Source organism: Oryzias latipes, chromosome 12 (assembly GCF_002234675.1).
Source record: "Oryzias latipes chromosome 12, ASM223467v1".
NCBI lineage: Eukaryota > Metazoa > Chordata > Actinopteri > Beloniformes > Adrianichthyidae > Oryzias > Oryzias latipes.
In genome coordinates, this window is record NC_019870.2 from 15916769 (window position 1) to 15938393 (window position 21625).

The following is a 21625-nucleotide window of genomic DNA, read 5'->3' on the forward strand; positions in this document are numbered from 1 at the left end:
AAAAATAGCAAATATCAATTCAATTTTATGTTTACTGTCGTTTTTAAACATTTTCTCAGGCGTTTTTGAGTGATTGAGAGGTGTTAAAATAGGATTTAAAGAAAGCTTGTTCGTTTTTTTATGTTAAATTGAATTGACAATTATTTTGTATATTTTTTAAAAGCCTATCATTAAAAAAATAATGATTTTCTTTTAATTTTCTTAAATTGCAAAAATTATTGTTAGATATTCAGAGTGTTTCTTCGTTTAAAAATTGATGTATCAAAACCTTTCAAGACAAGGAAAAATATAAATGAATCATAATAGAAAGACGGGAAAATACACATTTCTTCCAAAAGTGGAACTGTCCAATTTTCTTCGAGGAGTCTATTTTTAAATTTTACAAGGAAGCCCTGAAGGCATCAAATCAAAAACGTCTCCACCCCCTCCTCCCCTGACTGAACGCCGCTATCTTTAGCCCTGACGCGGATTACGCCGCTCAGTGCGCGCGCGGACCTCCCAGTGCTCCCTGCTCATCCCCTCGTTGTCCGTCCACGTTGCTCTTAGGCTTTCTTGCTTTACAGGACAAAACAGAAAGACAACGAAAAAAAAAACGTGATGTAGGAATGACAACAACAACAACCGTCCTCGTCTTAAGTTCAACGAGAAGACCCCAGCATGCTGCTGCCCTCCAGCCCGCGGTGCAGACGCCAGCGCCGGGCCTCGCTGCTTGTGCTCGCCGCCTTCCTGCTGCTTATCCCCGTCAGCGCTAGCCTACCAGGTAAATCCACAACAACACACCTTATGAACCCCGAAGCGACATAATTCTTCTTGGAAATGTGCATTTAAGTTACTATTATTATTTTTTATTGTTTTGTCTTTTTATCCAATTGCTGTTTGTGACCTTTTATAAAGCTATTTGAGTCCAACTTAAGTGATGTTTTTTCTCTGATGTCACATCTGCAGCTTCCTTTTGGTGACAGGTCAAACAAGTGCATGAAAAAATTCCCTTCCTTGTCATGTCAGTCATTCCACTTTTTCTCCTTCCTTGTTGGAAACTCCTACTGTTTAATAATAAATAAAACTAAAAGCAAACTTTTGGATTATTGTTAAAGAAATCATTGCTGCTTTTTTGTATTTGGTTATGGTCACTAGGAGAAAAAAACCTTATGTAATACAGTGTTATTAACATTTCCTTGGTTTAATGGAGTGGATTGCTGCAGACATCAGTGCTAAGGAGAAAATCTACACATAGGATGATGAGAAAGCAACAGCTGGACTGTCATCACGTGGAACCTCCAGTTTTTATATAACCTCTTGATCTACATTTTGACTAAAGCGATGCAACATTAACACGGATCATTATCAAAATGTATGTATGTTATCTATTTGAAATAATTGCTGATTTTCCTTTTTAGCCACAAAGTGACTACTAGAGGCACATTTACTTGACTCATCAAACTCTGCCCGTAAATCTGATATTTTTCCGGATTCTTTGACTCATCTGCTGAGATGGAACTTGCTTTCATCATAAACATTTTTACCTAAATATGGAAAATACAGTTTTTTTAATCAAACCACAGGGGAGGGGGGGGGCATGTCAGACACAAGTTATTATTAACTCTCTCTTATTATTATCTCAATTTTTTTCCATTCATTTCCTGAATTGAGACAAGAAGTTAAAAGTTTGTGGTTTGATTAAAGACGGGGAAAGTCATTCAAAATGTGCTTCCTCTCATCAGAAATCAAAGATGAAGAGATTTTAAACAAAATTATGGCTTTCAGTTTATTTGCGGTTCTAAACATATTTTTAAAGACTCACCCTTGGTATTTTAACATGTTTTTGTGGCATTTTTCTTATGATGGAGGACATATAGAAAGAAAATTAAGCTTAATAATTCCTTTCTGAGTATTACTTTATTCAAATCATTGTGAATCATGTAAAGTACCATTTGAAAAAGAGCCTATTTGTGATATAATCGGCAGGCCACAAGCTCCATTCGGATGCATTTACTTGCAGACAAATATATCCGCGAACATCTTTGTTTTCTTTGTCTGGATAGGTCCAAAAGCTCACCATTTTTGTTGCACCAGCAATGTTAGGTTGGGTTTTTGAGAGGCTGTAAGCTAGCAGGAGAGTGTGAGGACAGATGGATGATTGGAAGTGCAGATGGATTTACAGTCCTGCATACAACTTTTTTGTATTTTGTACATTTTGGCTAATTACGACATAATCATTAATAAAAAACCCTGGGAACACTTTTGAAATGATCGAGAGGTGATCGGTAGAAGTTCTTTTAGTACCGTACTTTAATATATATGCGTATAAATGGAACCTTCATCCATTCAGTTTAGTTGATTTAGACTGCGGCACAGAAATCTCTCAGCTTTTTTTTCTCTAGAAGTGCTGCCACACAGCCGTCGATGAGCATTAATTTGTGGGCATGGAGCTCTTCCAAAATCTCCATTTAAGCAATTGGTTCCTTAAACTCTACCTGGCCTACTGGAGTGTACCGGTATACAGATTTATTTCCTAACCCCCCCCATTATTCCTCATCCACCGAAGCACATTGAATGTTCTAATTTCCACATTTTAAAATGAAGTGGTCACTTTGGTGCTGCCGTGTTATTCACCAAAGCCACACAGGCTCTGTGAGGTTATTATTCAGCAAACCTGCGACCTTTTCTTCCATCAGGATTAAGCTTTAACTAGTAATACGGTCAGCGCTGTGCTCCATCTCTGCTTTCCACTTGCAGCTTCTTGCCTCGCGGCATTTTCAATCAATTTTACTGCCCTTCAGCAAAAATAGATATTTCTGTCGTGGTAGGTATTCAGAACAGGAAAGGGTACGGTAGAATGACATACAAAAACTCAGGCAGGCACGGAGAACACGGGGATTAGGTAAAGCATACGTGTGGAGTTTTAAATAGTAGAAGACATCAGTTGGTTTCTTTTTATTCAAGAATAAATCTGGCCTTGGTAAGAAGTTATGTGCATGAAGAAGATGATGAAAGGAAATAACATTTACTCATCTTTAAGGAAACAAAGTGTTTCCAACACCATTAGTATTAAAAATTAAAAACTTAAAGCTGTAAAGAAATGCAATATACAGAGAAAATGAAGAATTTAATTTTGAAGACAGCATGTGCAAACAGCAGCAGTAAACTTGTTTTCAGATCATCTCACTCTTCCTGCTTTAGCTTCTGCCTGCAAAACATTTCATTGACTAGCAGACCTGCTCAGGAAATGAAGGGGCTCCGATTCTACAACCTAAGCAAACATTTGATCTGACGTGACGTCGGTTATGTCCTTCCATTTTATTACTAACATTAAATGTTCCATTTACCACTTTTGTACATTTTGGTCCAATCTCAGAAAAATGACAGAGTAATGAGAAAAACCCCAGTTTCTGTCTCAGGAACTGTTTTTTTTTTTTTTTACTTTTGAGTGTAACCACATCCTTAAGTAAATCCAAATTACATGCGGACAGCTTTAAGTAGCAGGTATGTGAACTTTGACTTAAGCAAAATCAGCCTAATCATACCGAGACACTTTTTAGATGAATTTCACATGGTAATAAAATAAGATGCTGGCTGAGAAAAGTCATGATGAGGTTAAAAAACAAAGACTAAATCCAAATTTTCTGCCTTGATCAACAGTTTGCTGTAAGACTTGGTTAAAATTTTAAATTAAAACTAACTTTAGATCATGGAAAGTGAGATGTTCCCTGAGAAATGGAGGGGAAGTTTTCCAGAGTAGATTTGTGGAAACTACAGAGGAATTAAGATGGGAATTATGGGAAAGACTTGTGGAAGCTATGCTACGGTCAGAAGTCAGTATTTGTGACATACACTATGACCTATGCCAAGGAAAATAACTTCAAATGTAATATTTGAGGATGCTTCTGGAGAAGAACAGAGAAGGTCAGAAGGAGCTGCATCGTGTCCTTGACTGTGACGCAGTAGGAGGGCGGTCGACCTCTGATCGGATTGCTGCAGGTTCGATTCTTGCCTTGCTCGCGCATGTGTCGAAGTGGGCTGAACCCCACCCTACCTCTGGTGGTTATAGGTTGGCGTCAGTGTTCAGCAGTGGACTGTGTGAATAGGACTGTGGTTGTAAAGCGCTTTGGGTCTTTGAGGCAGGTAGAAAAGCGCTAAACAAGTCTATGACATTTACCCTCTAGACACTTTGTCTTTGTAGATTTTGTGAAAGAGGAGTCCAAGGTGGAGGTGAACCTGTACCAAGGCTTTTAGCTCTTTCTTGTTTCTATGGTGATAGACTGACAGATGAGGTTAGACAGGAATCTCTGTGGATAATCATGTTTGCAGATGACATTGTGATCTATAGTGAGAGCAGGTGGAGGAAGAATCTAGACAGGTGGAGGTTTGCTCTGGAGAGGAGAGGAATGCATGTGAGGTCACATGGAACAGGGGGAAGAGGAGAATACTGAGGATAGGGTTAAATAAAGGTGGGTCCTTTGCTGTTGCGCCTCCTAAAGGGAGCACACTAAAGACAAATTAGGTGAGGACGTACTAATCATAACTTTAGTTATCCTAATTTTCTAACAATACATAAGTTACAGTAAAAAGGAAAACAAACAGCATATCCTAGACCTAGAGAGAGGAAGAAAAAATAACTCAAAGGCAACTGGCCTCTCTTCATTCTTTGGCACCCTGCATTCCATTATGAACAATGAAATTCTTCCACTGTTTTTATAAAAAGGAACTTCCTTTTCGCATTTAGAGCTTCGTGAACTTGCATAACAACCAGACATTTCCTGCTACGTCTTTCTACCTGTTGCCATGTGTACTAAAATAAAACCAAAAAAAAAAAAAAACTCTACTGTGTTAAACAGGTGCAGAGTCATGCTCCACTTTCCACTCTGCACCGTAGGAGTCGATTGCATCACATTAAGGAAATCGCACCCATACAAAACTGCAACCGAGAGCTTAACTTGTTACCACAAATACAGCAGCTAAAGTTCGGGTTTTGCTGTCATTTCTGAGAAATCCAAGTGAGCTGTTCATTTTTTTTGTCGAGCTTTTCCGTTTTTAAGGCAAGAGTAAGCAGTTTTTTTTAAAACTTTTATCTGTTATCTTTTGAGACTTTTATCTGAAGAACATGAGTGGAAAAAACGAGGAACTCATCCAAAGTACATAAGCTGTGCACACATGTCTATCCTGTCCTTACCTCCTGCTGGTATTTCATTTTAAACTAACTAGTATTTTGGTTAAAGTACTTCTTTCTTTTTTTTAGATTTATGCAGGCTATTTTTTTGTGTCTTTCTTCTTATTTACTCCAAACTGAAGAGGTTTTTAAAAATAAAATAACATGGTCTAATGTGATAATTAAAGTAAAGCTGCTATGTTTATCTTTAGATATTATTACTTATTTCCCTCTCTCTTTCTACTATAAAACCTCCCTGCATTACAAATCTTAACAAATCCAGCGGTAAATTTGTATTTTTTTCTTACTTACCAGAGGTTACAAAAGACAGTCAAAAAAGGGTTGGGTATTATTGCAAAAATACTGGTTCAATTAGATTTCGATTTAAACGTTTGTGTTTCAATCTTTTCCAGTAAAACACGTTTTAACTGCATTTTAATTAATCTATCAAAATTCTATTCTAAGCCAATGTTTTTTTTTCATAAAGCTAGTTATTTAAATGGAACAAAGGTGAAATCATTTATTAATATATTGGGGAACTTAAATGTTAAAACAAAAAGGCTGAGATTTGTCTTCATAAAAACACAAGAAGATGAATTAGAAGTTTTAGATATTCCTTTCTGACTCATTGTGATACTTACTCCTCTTTACATCTGTGTTTTCTCTATATTATCCCCATAGTTCTATAAAAACCCGTTAATTATAAAGCAGAGCTTAATGTTCCTTATCATGACGTTTTTTTAAATTATTGTTTCTTTACACCTTTGTTTAGTAATAGGTTCTTTAACAGAGATTTAGCAAGATTTGATGTTCAAATTTCAATTTTCTTCCTTGTTCCAAGCTGTCTGGGCAAGGCTGATTACATTAGAGCCATTAGGAGGGATGGGACTCAAACAGGATGACCTGACATATGAGCAATATCAAAAATGTCAAAGATTGTAAACTGAGAGAAAAAGTAGAATGATGTGACGCTTTTCAAAAGTGTCTGGGAACCGGTAAAGATAGAAACAAAAGAGGTATAAAAAAGTGATAAAGCGATGGTGATCTATAATGTGTTAGAAAGTATAAAGCATTAAAGTGGAGCAGAACTCTTGTTTCCAAGCTACACTCCTGTCAGATTACCACCGTCAAAAGAAGGAAGCTGCTATCTGACATGAAGAGCGTGTTTGTCCGCCCCGCAACGTTTCAAGATGCCATGTAGCTGAAGCGAAACTGTCCTTATCTCTGGAAGATCTGTTGCAATGGTTCAACTTTCCCCAAGGCCTCAGAGATCAAATGCATTTCTACTACTGTATGCAGCATGAGTCTGATTATCCAACAAGAACAAATGTTTACTGGATTAAGATTTGGATAAATGCAGTTAGAGAAAAAACTACATTCTTTGAAAATCCTAGAATGTGACTTCCTTGATTTTAATTGTATTTTATACTGACTCTATGATGAACAGAACACTCCTTTAGCGTCTTTCTAAGTGGAAAAAAACGGCAAAATAGTTTTTGCCCCACTGTTTAAAAACCAAAGTAGTGTATGTGCAAGAATGCATTAGAAGGGCCAAACCCAATGGATGCCACTAAAAACAAACATTTAGAAACTGGCTCATAGGCTTTTGTTTGTTTTCTGTCATTCAAGAAGAGTGTTTCTAAGCAGATGCTTAGATACACTAAAAGCCTGAGCAAACGTACACACAGAAGCACTTACATGCTTTTATCCACATAAAAAAAGAGAGGATGGTAAGCAGAGCTCTTTAATGTTTCCACTTGATTTGAAGTGTTTGGCTCACTTCCGGTCAGCTCTCTGATTCAGGATGTGTGCACAATGGAGTGTGCGACCCTTCTGCCAAACCCACTTCCTACGTCTACTCTAGCCCTCTCACCCACAGACAAAGACTTTCACACATAATGACACGCGGTCGGTTACACGTCGGGCGATGTTTTGCACAAGCTGAGCAGCGTTTTCTTTCATGTGGCGTTTCGGTGAGTGTCGAGTGGAATGCGTCCCTCGGTTTGACACTCAAAAGCTGCTGCCGAGCACACCGCTTAGCAACAGCAGGCACAGATTGATTTGTAAGGTGTTTTTCAGGGTCTTTCTTTGAGTCCCTGGTTTATGCAAAGAAAAACCAAGATGTCCCGATGAAGATAAAGAAACTCAGAGGCATGAGTTTTTTTTTTCCCCCACTGACTTCCCTCACCACTCTCTATTGTCACGACAGTCACTTATAAATTGTGTACCATCACGAGAAAGTTTTTCTATTGCTTTCCTAGAGGAATAGATCTGCCTTTCCTTGTTGCTAGAAGCTTTTATTTCAGATATTGATTCAGATTTCATCTAAACTGCAGTGCAGTGAGTTCACAAAAAGCCTTATTGCGGTGTGCTTGCTTTTGTGTGTCCTTCTGTTGCCGGCAATCCTTGACAAAAGTGTCGGTTCGTCTGCCTAAAGAATAAAGGTCTACATTCATGCCTGCGTCATCCTGATAACAGTCACAGGGGGTCTGCATGCCAGTCCATCATAGCATGTTCCACATTCACTCTGGTTGTATTTTAATAACCAGGAGTGGTGCTATTTTTAAACTCCAAATCACTCTTCTATAAATGGAATTAATTTCAGCTGCTCCTTTGTTTTACCACTGAGACTGTGATTCATTTAAGCGACACTTGCAACAAATGCTTTATGCTGTGTGAGGAACAAGGCTTCTCTCATTTTTAACAGTTTTAAGTTATTTCAGTGACAACAGAGGGTTTTTCTTCTAGTAACAGAATGGGTGCCAACTATTCTGCTCATCTTTATGACATTTGATGACAACTGGAGTAAAACTTAGAGTTTCGCCATCCAAAACCAAGCTAAAAGTTCCTTTAACCCTTGTGCTATCCTATGACCCCACCCTTACATTGACGTGTTCTCCCTACCATGACAAAGGTGGAAAGATTTCATGTAATCCATGGACACCAGTGAAGATCCCAAATCATTGAAGAAAAAAGGTTCAGCGCACTGTCTAGTGGGTCTAGATGACCCAACTCCCAATGGTAAAGTGCCTAGGATAGCACAAGGGTTAAAGGCCAATTCCGATGAGATGTGTGTGTGTTTTTAACATGTTCTTGTTGCATTTTTCTCCTGATGGAGGGACATATATAAAGAAAATTAAGCGTAAAATTTTATTACTGAGTATTTCTTCGTTCAAATCATTGCAAATCAGGAGCAGACGTTGGAAAAGAGCGTATTTGTTACCCAGAAAATTCGTTGGACGGGCCAAAAGCTCCCTGCTCCGCTCCATTCTGATGCATCCCCTACGTCTTTGTTTTCCTCGTCTGAGCTGGTATCTGGATAGCTATGACATTGCTCGCCATTTATTTTGCACTGGTAATGTTAGGTTGGGGTTGTGAGGGGTTGTAAACTAACAGTAGAGAGTGGAAACACAGAGCTCGGGGTTCTGCCCACAACTCAGAGGTGAATTTCTAATGAACTCTGCAGAAACCATGTCCTAGAAATCAAAACAGATTTTTAGCTAAAATTTGTATAATTATAATAAAAAGAACACTGGGAACACTTTTACAATAGGGCAAAAGGTGATCGGAGTGGGTCTTTGATTAACCGTAATGGGTAGTTTTAATTTCATTTACATCTCCCCAAAGCATTTTTACATTTTCATTTAAAGGACACCTGTTGAAAGACAAAGAGACTATTTTTAAGGGATCAAAAGAGGTTATAAAGTGAGTATGAAAAAGCAGAGAAAAACAAGTCTTTTAGTAGCAACAAAGACTTGGCTGAGCATCCGATCCTCACAGGGATGTGAAGGCAGCAAGAGAACGTAGAGGTGACTGAGTTTTTCCTCTCCATGGGAACAGAAAAGTCCAAGCGTCACAACCAGCAATGAGTCAGGATGCTCGCATTCTGATTAGCTGCATGTACAGTTCACTAGTCATTTATCTGCGTTCGGTGTGAAGGATGAATAAACAAATAAATGGCGTGTGTCCAAAAGAGCAGTTAAGATCTTCCCATTTTCAAATGAGCGCATTGATGATTTGATACAATAAAATGCAAGAAAAGGAAAACTTATATCAACCTTGAATTTGGACAAAGCATCAGCAGCAACAAATCTTGAGAGGAAAACTATCATTTCTGTTTGTGTGGAAATGAAAGTGCAAATAAAACTGCATCATGGATGTAAAATCATCTGGTGCTTCTGATAAGTTCAGGGTCCTTTTACAAATAGTTTTAGTCTCACTTTTCACTTTGTGTATGATCTATTGGATTGAATGCATGGTGTCAGATGGGGTAATGAGTCAGAAGCTGAGAGTTGAAGGTGTGATGTTGAAAGTGGTCAGTGGTTTAACGCCCCAGGGAGGATGTGATTTAAAGAAGAAGGGAACATTCTGGAGAAAATGAGAGCCGACTTCAGCAGGCATGTAGGTGAGAGAAACAAAGGTGATGAGAAAGTGATGGCTGAGTTTAGTGTTCAGGACAGGTATGCAGAAGCACAGATGGGAGTGGATTTTGGCCAAGGAATGGAAATGGCATTTAAGAACACAAGGCTATAGAAAATATGAATAGAAGAGTGGAGGGGGGGGGGGGAGATAAGTTGATTTCATGTTGTGCAGACGTTTTAATCAGAAAGAATCGGTGACTGCAAAGTGTTGCCAGACAGCATAGGATGGTAGTGTGTAGGATGACTGGTGGTAAAGACGATGAAGTGGGCACAGCGGAGGACCAAGCGGTGGAAGCTGAAAAAGGAAGAGTGCTGTGTGGCTTTTAAGGAGGAGTGAAAATGGGCTTTGGGAGGTCAGAAAGTTCCTCCAGATGACTGCGCCAGTTAAAGGGATCACGGAGACTGGGAGGAAGGAACCTGCTGTGTCATCTGGAATGAGGAAAGCAGATAAAGAGACTTGGTGGTGGAATGAAGAAGTTAAGGAGTGTGTTACGAGAAAGAAGTGGAAGCTGGTCTGAGATCAGAAGTGAGCATTTGTGAATAACAGTATGGTTTCAAGCCAAAGAAGATAATGCCATGTTTGCATGAAGCAAGCTTCTGGAGATAATTGACAAAGTCAGAAGAAGCTGCATTGTGTCTTTGTTGATCTGAAGAAAGTCTATGACAGAATACAGAGAGAAATGAGCTGTGTTTTGTTGGAGGAGGTCTGGATTGGTAGTGAAGAACATTGGAGTTGTTAATGAGATCTTTAAGACAGTAGTGAAATGTGTGGTGGGTGTAACTGAGGTCTTCAAGGGGAAGGTGGGACTGCACCAACAATCCGATTTGAGCTCCTTATTGTTTCTATGGTGATGGACAGATGAAGTTACACAGGATTCTGTGTGGATCATGATGTTTGCAGATGATACTGTGATCTATTGAAAGCAGGAAGCAGATGGGGGGACGTCTAGAGAGGTGGAGGTTTGAAGGTCAGCAGCAGCAAGACAGAAGATCTGTGTGTAAATGAGAGGAACTCAAGTGAAACGGTGAGGTAACAGGGAGCAGAGATGAAGAAGGTGGACGACGTAAAGTACTTGGAGAGTCAACAGTCCAGAACATCAGAAAGTGTTGGAAAGAGGTGGTGGAGAACGGTTTCAGGTGTAATTTGTGACAAGAGTGTCATCAAGAATGAAAGGAAAGGTGTAGCAGACTGTGGTGAGAGCAGCCATGTTGTTGGTTTGAGAAAGAGACTGGAGGCAGAGCTGCAGATGTTGAGTGATGAGATTGGATTGGATCAGGAATGAATCCATCATATTAGATGTTTTGGAGATAAATGCGAGAGAGCGGATGGAGATGGTTTGGACACATTCAGAGGAAGAACGATGGTAGTGTAGTGTGTCAGTAAAAGGATGCTGAAGATGGAGCTACCAGGGAAGAAAGGAAAAAAACAATAGGAAGGCCAAAGAGGAGATTCATGGATGTAGGGAAGGAGGACATGAGCGTGGTTAGTATGAGTGAGAATTCTGTGAAGTATGTTTTATGATGAAGGTGGATGATTCACTGTGGTGACCCCTAAAGGAGCAGCCAAACACAGAGAAGATGCATATATAATCAGTATTTAAGTCAACAACACTTCCTTATTTGAGGTTTCCACCTTTAGAGGACATGTTTTCCCTAATATTTCAATTTTGATTCTGCGTTCTTGGTTGTCATGAGTCGTTCAGAAGTTTGAGTCATCTTCTCACTTTGCCTGATGAAAAGTACAAAAGAGAAAATAAAAAGGTCATATCAATGACCATTCACTCAAGACAATTTCTTATCCATATATTTGGTTTGGTTCAACAATAATCCAAAATATTTCAGACAAAAGTCATCAAATTAAACTTAAACCCTTCCCGTTTTTTTTTTTACATGAATGCTTTCTATATACCAGACTCTCCAGCACTGCCCTCAAAAGCACTTTCCTCATCCTCGGGCCTCGTTTCACCTTCTGTTTGGACACCTGCCGTGCCATTCACCTTTAGATGGCCTGTGGTGCAGAAGTGCTGGACTCATTATGTGCTCTGATGGAGTCCGCCCTCCTTTTCCAAAGACCACTGTGCGGCTCTGTGCACGCTTCCTGCTTGCTTGCTGCCTTGCTTACTTGTATGTTTATTATTATTATTAAATATTAAACACATACGAGAAGGTTTCTGACCTGTGGTCCTGCTGTGTAGATAATGCATGTTTCTGGATGTTCTCTGGGTACTTGTGATTGCTATATGGTCCAAAAACGGTTACTTTGATTTCCCCTTTTCCAACAAATTCTTCTTAATGGCATTAAATTAGTAGAACAGTTGATAATTGACCTGGCAGTAAGCAGGTCAAGTGGTTATCTAACCTGTCTGATACAAAGGAGGTCTGGATCACTTTTTACTCCTATGCTACATAATTGTTTTGGACAGAAAGATGTTTTGTTTTTAGTGCTTCGAAAACATTGACGTTGATTTGTGAAAATATGCCTTTAAAATATCCGTATTTATAGTTTTGCGGCTCTCGCTGTGACATCCAAGCCCATTTTAAATCCCATTTTTAGAGCAGCAAAGCCAACTCATCATCCTCTTTTTCTTTGTTTTCTTTGAATGTGAAGGATTTCTCCCCTTACCTTGCTGAAATCCTCCTGTATAAACTCATTTTGATTATTGTTAGAGCACTCACCAAATCATGTTCACTTCTTTCCTCCCCCAGCTTGGACCGGTTGCCCGTCCCGGTCCGTCTGTCAAAATCAGAAACGGGTCAACTGCAAAGCCGGCTCTGAATGTGGCCCCTGCTTACCTTCACATGAGGAGGCTGAGGATGGACGCTGTGTGCCACGCAAACTTGGTATGGCCACAAACACACAAGTGCACACTTCTCACCAGAAATGCTCACAACATTTTAAAAATGCTGCAATTTTAATGCTTTGTCTGAAAATGTCCTGTGCCTGCAGCGTTTTATTTTAAAACTAAGAAGTAGTTGACTACATATAATTTTTTTTTATGATTTGGCGAGAAAAAAATCATATCAACATCCAAAAAAAGCTTTTTCAAAGAGATTGCTCTACATTCTAATGATTATGGAAGCATATTGCAGTCGCTCAAAAGAAGAAAAGACCAAAAAAAAGTAAAAAGTCTACTTTTATTAGTCAAAAAGGGCTAGTATTTATTACTCTACGACAGAAGAACATTTTTATTTTAGAAAAAATTAAAATGTTTGAGTGAGGAAGACGGATTAAAAAAAGCCACATTTGTCCTCAAAATATAAAAGTTAAATATTTAACACTGGGTCCTCAAAGTTGAGAAAAAATTTTAACTTTGTAGAATATTTTTTTAGCAATTTTTACAATTTCTCCACTTTGTGCATCTCAGAAAGTAAATCTTAGATCTTCTGGACGCTGCAGTCTTTGCTCAGGACGCACATGGCGTCCTCTGTGGACATAAACTGATTTTGTTTTATTGCAGAATAAAAATAGACAGTTACATTTTTTTTAATTTATATATAAAAGCGACTTTATATTTTGTCTTGCTTCCATAAGTCCCTTAAAAGTAAAATTAAAATTCAAGTAAATGTATTTAGATAAATATGAAATTTAGGATGACAGACAAAAACTTGAAAATGGTCTCTAAATGTATTTGACTTAAAAGTATATAAACCATTTTTGATAAAAACAAGACCTGGAGGGCATTAAACTCATAATGTTTCATCGTGTAGAATAAGCTAAAACTGTTTAGGACATGTCACACTTTACAAGTGATGCATGTTTAAAAAAACATTGAAAGGAATGGAAGAAAATAGGAATAGACTGCTCTGTCTCTTTCTATTATTTCCATTAAGCCAGATTTGAGATTTTCTGCAATAGCGTCTTGATATTTTGGAATGCATTAAGTTCTTTTTAGGAGGTTTTTTTTTGGGGGGGGGGGGTCGGTGCTCCAACAACAACAATCATTAGATGGTTAAACACCCACTCCCATGAAAATAGTGTTTTTAGTGTTGTAACATGTTCTCGTGGAATTTTCCCCATGATAAAGAAAATGAAGCTTAAAATTGTATTTCTGAGTCTTTCTGTTTTAAAGTGGTTGTGATTCAGGAGCAGAAAAAAAAATGCAGTTTGAAAAAGCTTGTAGGTGTGACGTAAAAGCAGCAACAACAACAAGCCACAAGCCCCCTGCTCCACTCCATCCTGATGCATCTACTTGTAGACACTTGCTCTGATATTACTCGCCATTGTTGTTGCACTGGTAATGTTAGCGTGGGGCAGAGCAAATGCATGATGCCAAGTGGGGGCAAGCTTACTCTACACCAGCGGACCTGCCCACAGCTCAGAGGGGAATTTCGAATAAACCACTGCCGTGCAGCAGAAACTATGTCCTTGAAAACGACTCTGGTTTTTAGGTTGTGACTAAAAACGGCACAATCATAACTATCAGACCACTGGAAACGCTTGTACAACTGATCAAAAGATGATCAGGGGGGACTTTAACAAATCAAATGACAATAGTTTGATTGGGGTCAAATCTGCAAGGTTTTGTGCTGCTTCAGATGAAAAGGTTTGACTGAAACATGTGATCCATTCAAAGCAAAAGTAGAACGGTGCTGAAGCAAATCCCAGTTAAATCCAGACGCCACGCAGGCAGACGACTCCGAATAAAAGTCATCTCAGGTGGGTGAGGGATGAGCAAATATTGCAGAGTCATGCTTAGAAACAGACTGAATTCTGATTTTGATATTTAGATCATGTTTACCCCTAGAACACACCAAAGATTTAGTTTGTCTTTACAAGTTTGTTCTGAGCTGAAAAGAAAGAAATGACTTGAGAAAATGTATCTGTGATGGATTATAAGACTCTTTCCTGCCTCATGTGTCACAGCTTTTGCTCTTCCATTTTCTTTTCCGGCTCAGGCACCGTCAGTCCCCCCCCCCCCCCCCCCCCCTCTCTTTAATCCTGCCCCGCCCCTGCAGCACATACTCCCCCACCTCCCTGCACCGCCCCCACACTGGCAGCCTTAATCACGGGGATGACATCTCTCCCTCGCTGTTGCCCTTCATTCCCATCACTAAATCTAATATGATTCAATCAGGGGAAAAAAAAGGAAATCTAATTTCTGATTTCCATGTCATTGCATTACTGGCATGCATGCCGAATATTTAGGAACGGATGAGAGGAAAGGATGTGTGGATCATGAAAGGAACTTGCCTCCTTTTGTATGAACACATGCTTGTTTGAAACTGTGCGTGTTACACCATCCAACAGTGGACTTAGGCCGATGGGATCGTGTGGCGTTATGAACATCGTCCATCAGGATTTAAATCCCCTTATATAAACCATGAACTGGAGCCCAGAGGGCACTGATCCCCAGAACTCTCCATTAACAAATAAGATTCAAAAGGCTTCACCGTTGAAAAAAAAAAAAGATGCATGTTTTGTTTTTTTGTAGAGGTGCGTGGGTCTTAGGGGAATAAAAAGCTGGAAGGCAGCTGTTTCTGTCACAGTTTAATAGCATTACTCTGGATAAATTGCATCTTTAAATTCAGTTGGTTTCTATACAAGCTCTTAAGTAATCTTATTTCTGGAGGAAACCTGGTTACTGGAGAAGCTTTCTGTTGTGGTTTTGGAGAAAGCTGAAGGGAAACTAGCATCTGTCTCTGAAGAGATCTACGAAGCAAGCGCTGACGATTTGAATCGGGCTGATTTGAAGCCAGTTTCATGGCTAAGTCGCCGCCATCTTGGTCAGATTTGATGTCACTAAGCCCTGGCTTTAACACAAACTGTAAGGACTCATGACTCTGACTGATGTTTAAACATGTCATATTAAAGGTGACGATATCAAATCAAAAGATAATTTCACCATTTGTCATGTAGGAGGCTGTCAACATGTGAAATAAGGTAGAAGGAAGTAATGTGAAAACCTACAAAACCTTCAACCTAATTGTATTCACTTCTGTGCTCTGTCATGTAACTTTTATCTACAAAGATGGATGGAAAAATATGTAACTTGTTTCCTGGCTGTGACCCAACATGCAATATTTCAGGGAAGTGTCTCTTATACACCTGCTGTGACTGTTGGGAATCTTTTTATATAATCTGATTTTCGGGGGAGTTTATTCATCTGAATCCATGTTCAGAAAGCTTTTGTCCATCCTTTTTTTTTCAGTCATAATTGTTTTTTTTCTTAGTGGGACAGTTGTATTCAGCCCTGAAGAGAATGACTGGAAAACTGATGCTGTCAGCTGATGCACGGCACTGTTGACAGTAGGAGAACAAGTGAGGCCGGCGCTGCTTCCAGCCTTAGTGGAATGAGTCTGTATTTGACTTGGAGGTGTTCTCTGCCGTTGGTAAACACAGAGTTTACCTCAGAGTCCAGTCCAACCACTTAAAGCAGCAAGGGGAATGGATGTTAACATTGTCCGAGTGCTGTGGGTTGAAGGTGTTCAGGAGATTTACACACAAACTTTTATCTCTGGCATGCGCTATATAACTATTCATGATTCATTTTGCCCCTTTTTTGTTTAAGCGGGTCATACTTCTGTTTGTTTTTGTACCTTGAGCAAATGTTCTGCAGAGGTTTTGCTGTTTCCGCCTAGAAAATTTATAAAAAGCAAGACCTTTTCAAAATAAAAGAAAAGAGATGAGATCCACTTTCTGTAAATTGCCTCTTATATGGATCTCCCACTTTGTATATTAGATATTTTTTCTATTTTTCTAAGTAAACTGAAAACAGAATTTCTATAAAAAATTAAAACGGGAATTGAGAAACATTTTCTTTTAAATGTATTGGTGTAAAAGCAGATGTATTCATAACTAAGATACATTTTCTTCTTGGTTTCTTTCTTTTTGGAGCTATCAAATATATATTGGCAGACGGGTGAACCAATTTTCTGAAATATCATTTTACAGGTAGGTGAGGCTGTTTACTGAGAAACTGAGCTGTAGGGTTTCATTTACAGATCCATGCTGTGGGCTCAGCTGCGACAGTTCTCATCAAACAGGGAGAACTATGAGCCATAGCCCCAGTCATGAGATACACAATCCAATTATCCTGAGATTTTAATTGGAGGAGTGATCTTCACATCTTCAGTTTAGGATCAGGCTAAATGAATAAATGCTGCTTTTATGTTATGTAGCTCAGTTGTCACCATCTTCATTAGGATAGATGCATTTTTACTTTTTAAAAGTATGGAATTCAAGCTGGATGTCAAATTTGAAAACCATTTGTTTTGTGAGAAAGCAGGCAGATTGAACAGTTCTTTAGTAGTTTTGATCTTGTAATACGGAAATCGCCACTAGAGGGCAGCAAAGCTCACTGATGAATAAAAAAAGCACTTGTAGAATTCCTTGTATTTTAATTCTGCAATTTTTACTATTACTGTGGATCTAAAATATTTCTTTTTTGCTTAAATACTTATGTGTTTTCAACAATAATTTAATAATTTAAGTTTGCTGTTGTCATAGGGGAGAAAATGTGTAATCTTCTAGGATATTGAAATTCTCTAAAAGTTTTTTTTTTTAAATTGTGATATAAAAATATAACATAAATGAGGATTATGAATAGTAAAAATAAATGTTATTTAGATGTTGGGGAAAGTGGTTATTTTTATTTTGAAAATATTCAGTTTTACTTTCACGCTGTTGCAGACCTAAACGTAGCACGGGGGGGGGTGCACCCGTGCAGTCGTAAACTTGTGAGAAGAAAAAAACATGAATGGTTTTTAAGTGGGAAAAGAAAACAGCACAAGTGTGTGCGACCCACAATCCACGTAGGGATGTTTAGTGTTTGTTTGTTGTACCCAGGAGCCCCCCCCCCCCCCCCCCCCCCCCCCCCCAGGTGCTCCCAAGAGGTTATGGGTCATTATCAACCCGGTGACGAATCTCTCTCGTACGGGGAAAGGTGTGCATGCTCAGAGGGTGTGTGACAATCCACTCACTCATGCCCCCAATCCCCCCCTTTTTTTTTTTTTTTTACATTTTATGCTCTTTGGCCAAAGGTGACATAACAGATCTGGCTTTAAAGACACTAAACGTGTCCAGTTCTTTGTGGATGTGGCTGCAGATTGTCAGTAACATTCCAAACACCTCCTACAAATCATGGCTCACGTGTCAGTGTGTGTCTCCTTTTAATATTCAAACCTTTGCTGCCACACACACACTCCTGGTGAGCTCACAGGCACAGTTGGAGCTCTCAGCCACCTGCAAAGTACAGATGGTGCATCCCGCCTCCACAGACACCTGCTATGGAGCACACTAAATGGCCATTAGTGGAGGGGGGGGTAAGAAAATAACAAAGCAGGCAGTGAAAGTGCGGGCATGTCATATCGTGAGCATTGGCTCAGCCAGATGGTCCGCCTTCTGGATTGAAAGTGACTGTAATCTCTTAATGCGCTGGAGGTGCAGCAAGCGCTTGTGTGTGGATGGATGTGCTGGCCTGGTTTCTTGGTTTCTTAGCACTTTTGACATGAATGTCTTTCTCCACACCTCTTCAAGTTCTGGCCAGCGATGTTGAGTGGATGACAGTAGTCCAAAATGGAGTCACGCTCGCACACTTCTCCTCTTTCTGGGTTTTTGTGCTGTTTCTTTGGGTGACATTTAGCTCTTTGATCACCTCCATTAACAGCGGGCCTCAGGGTCTTTTGTGGATGTAGTGAGTGAGGCACAGTAAAGCCAGGTTTTTGGCTGATGGCTGTTGCCCCCTGGAGTGCTCCTTCCCCTGGCCACACACACACTGTCGATCTTGGTCGCCCTGGAGCCCTCAACTGTCCTGCAGGAATGTGGCTCGCTGTCTGGCCTACAGGGCTATTAAAAGCTCAGAATTGTCCCCCTCCTTTTTTTTTTTTTTTTTACCAGTTTCCCAAACAAACAACAGGCATGGGCACACTCCCTGTCCATGACGTCTGAAGAAAGATTAAGGATATTCTAATACAAGATCAGAAAAACAGAAATGCTTTTCTTTTTGTTCTTGAAATCCTGAATCTTTTCATCCTTAAAGTCCCACTCCAGTTTTTATTGGTGGGGATCTTTTTTAAAAGCATCCCCAGTGGTCGTTTAATTGTGATTATGCTGTTTTAAGCCAAAATGTTTAAACCCTCACACCCCTAATCTAACATTACTGGTTCAACATTGTATTTCATAAGTAACAACAAATTTTGTGTCTGCCCCTGATTCACAACTAATTGAATTAAGAAATACTCAGAAATGCAATGTTTAGTCCAATTTTGATCATACATGTCCTCCATCATGTGAAAATGCCACAAGAACATGTTAAAAACACCATTTTCAGTCAATTCCAAATGTTTCATTTATTGTACTTTTTTCAGGCAAAGTGAAAACTTTCTCTGACCTGGAGGAAGAGATCGATCTCATCGCAAAACAAGAAAAGATCAGGAAGAAACCAACCAAACAGAAACCAGGTAAGAAACACAGTCAGAAAGTCTGTTTTATTAGCAATTAATGCTCAGTTTGTGTAAAAAAAACTTCTTCGGGATTCTTTATAGCCCATAAAACTGCACTTAATGTTGCTGTTACCCATTTATGGATTCTTTTTCTAGTCGCTTGAAATGTGAATCTGTTTTTCTTAAAGGTATTCTGTACCCTGGTTGATCTGTCGTGTACATTTGCTGCTCCTCCTGCAGTTTTCCTCTCCGTTCAAAGAGACCGTGAAGAGGGCTTGACGGACACCTGGAAACTGAAGGACAGACTCTTGGCCGACGTCCTGCTGACCAGCACCGAAGCTCCACGCCACACCACAGCTGACCTTCCAAACAAAACAACTCTTCAGTCCAAGGTCAAGGGGGCCATCGGCCACGGCGGCCCGCATGTCGTGCAGACTTCCAAAAATGACAACATTATCATCAGTGAGTAGAATTATATGTTTGTAGCATAAAGTCAAATCTATTGTTTATCACCTCCTATTTTGTGCCTTCTTAAAGTGTTTCTTCATTTGTAAATGTCACAATTTTCTGAAAGTCTTGCATTATTTTAATGAATACAACACTTATTAACTCAGGGCAACTGCAATTTTGAACCTTTAACTTTGTCTAGCATTAAATTGTAGGATTTCCACACACCTGTAGTTCTGCCTCAAATGTCCTCTTTCTTGTCTACATTTTCCAGTTTTGGTGTCAGTCTTTGTGGTGATGGGCACTGTGGCTGTGATCATGGCTGTCGCCTGTTATGTCAAGTGAGTAAACACTAAAATAAATGAGGATTTATGTAAATATATGAATATTTGTTGGGCTTTAATGTGCATTTTTTGTGGGTTTTGAATTAAAATCTAGATATGCATGTATGTATAATCTAAGAATGCAGCATATAACAGACTGACTGTAAAGATTGCTTTTTGAAATACTTTCAGTAAAAGACTGTTGAATTTGGTGGTTTTAAATTGCATGGGATGTTGTTTTTTGGTGCCCCCTACAGGTTACAAACGGAATCGCGTCTTGCTGAGAAGGTAGATTACCCTGCTTTCAAAGGAACGGGCGTTTCTTCTGCTAAAACCACTGCTACTCCGGTGAGTGACGCACTTTTTTCCACCTGTTGTCCCTTTTAACCTCTTTTTTTTCTTTACACACATGGATATCAGTCCCAACGCGTCCAGGTTTCTGTAAATTTTCTTACTTCCATTTCCTTTTTTATCTGCAGATGGGAGATAACACTCTTGCTAAAAGTGCACAAATGTATCACTATAAACATCAGAAACAACAGATGATCTCCATGGGGAAGTGAGTCCTTTTTCTCCCTTTTGGGTTCCTTGTTTATCTGAATCTTGATACTATAACTTTGTTTTCTGTCTTTAGTAACAAGCCCGAGCAGAAGCCCGTTGACAGTGAATTCACGTCCGATGAGGAGGAAGTGGGAGGTGGCTTCACAGTTTACGAGTGCCCCGGACTTGCCCCGGTGGGTCGACACGCGCCTTCTTGCTCTTTGACGCGCATTTCCGAAACTAACGTGCTTCATTTTCTTCTCCACAGACTGGAGAGATGGAGGTGAAGAACCCTCTGTTTGACGACTCGACTATGGAATATCAGGAGAAGAAAAAGTGAAGACTCAACACTTCACAAATACTACTCACGCACAGACACACATTCATTGAGACACAACATTTGGAAGGAGGGAAGCTCTGTGTTTCACACTGCATGAAATCAAAGATGAAGAGATAGAACGACTGTTTTCTTTCTGTCTTTTAACATATCTGCCCCACTAAAGCTTTTAGGATCACTTCTATAAATCAAGGGTCTCCTGTTAATTTATTTCTCTCACTGTTTTGGAGAAACCCTGTCTTTTAATGTTTATTTGCTCCTGTTACATGTCTTTTGTCGTCTTTCTTGTTTAAATGTTGTGTTTTTCTTTCTTTCTATCTTTTTGCATATTTATGCAGCTGTTTCCAAAGAATGTTATAAAAACCTGACACTCTATATCCCACTGACAAATATAATAGTATTCCTAATTCTTTTTTATTTTTATTCTTATGGCTCAACCACATTCCAAACCAGGAAATATTCCAGATCAAATCTGGAATGCCTTTCTGAAAAAAAAAAGTCCCAATCTCTGCATAAGAATTAGCAAATTCTTGTTGCTGTTTTGCTCCTCCAGAGGTCAGAGGAGCTGCTCCTGAACATTGTAGGATGATAGTTTATTGATGTGTCATTACAGATTAAAATGGAAGTGCTTACTCATGACTGTTGCATGGTTTGACTGTAATATGTTGAAATCATGCCAAAGGAACTATTCTCTATGTGTTGCTTGTATCCTGTCGTACACAGGAACAATATTCAGTAAAGGTGGCTCCTGATGGATGAATGTTTTGCTGTGATCATGTATTACTAACCCCCTTAAATTCTCACTGTCCCCAAGCTATCGTTGTGCTGCAAGATGTACATACAGAAGAGTGATGGTGTTCACTTTTTATAGATATTTGTACATGCAGACTAAAGATTGGAAATAAATTTTTACCACATACGAGTAAAAGAGACTCCAGTTCCTCTTTTGATATATTTATGCGACAGATACAAATATATATGCACCTTCCTTAACATCCAAAGAAAAAAGGAAGATTAAAAAGGTTACTGA

The 21625-nt window shown here is 39.3% G+C and overlaps 1 protein-coding gene across 2 annotated transcripts; it reads left to right on the forward strand.

The window, feature by feature from the left end:
* The first annotated feature begins 467 nt into the window (after window positions 1-467).
* LOC101172509 (neural proliferation differentiation and control protein 1) lies at window positions 468-21523 on the forward strand. 2 transcript variants are annotated; one of them, XM_004074967.4, is made up of 9 exons: window positions 468-760; window positions 12274-12408; window positions 18874-18966; window positions 19189-19410; window positions 19670-19736; window positions 19976-20066; window positions 20198-20277; window positions 20353-20452; window positions 20527-21523. In XM_004074967.4, the coding sequence occupies exons 1-9, from the start codon at window positions 658-660 to the stop codon at window positions 20596-20598; spliced, it is 963 nt and encodes a 320-aa protein (XP_004075015.1). In that variant the 5' UTR covers window positions 468-657; the 3' UTR covers window positions 20599-21523. The 2 variants fall into 2 exon arrangements, with proteins under 2 accessions (XP_004075015.1, XP_020563414.1); XM_020707755.1 differs by lacking the exon at window positions 468-760 and adding an exon at window positions 7092-7119.
* Window positions 21524-21625: the final 102 nt, after the last annotated feature.

What these genes read in the sequence shown, in the direction of transcription:
- LOC101172509 (XM_004074967.4), top strand. Translation starts at nt 658, where the DNA reads ATGCTGCTGCCCTCCAGCCCGCGGTGCAGACGCCAGCGCCGGGCCTCG. An exon ending in ACCAACCAAACAGAAACCAG is followed by an intron (nt 18,967 to 19,188) that starts GTAAGAAACACA and finishes CTCCTCCTGCAG; the next exon opens with TTTTCCTCTCCGTTCAAAGA. An exon ending in GCTGTCGCCTGTTATGTCAA is followed by an intron (nt 19,737 to 19,975) that starts GTGAGTAAACAC and finishes TGCCCCCTACAG; the next exon opens with GTTACAAACGGAATCGCGTC.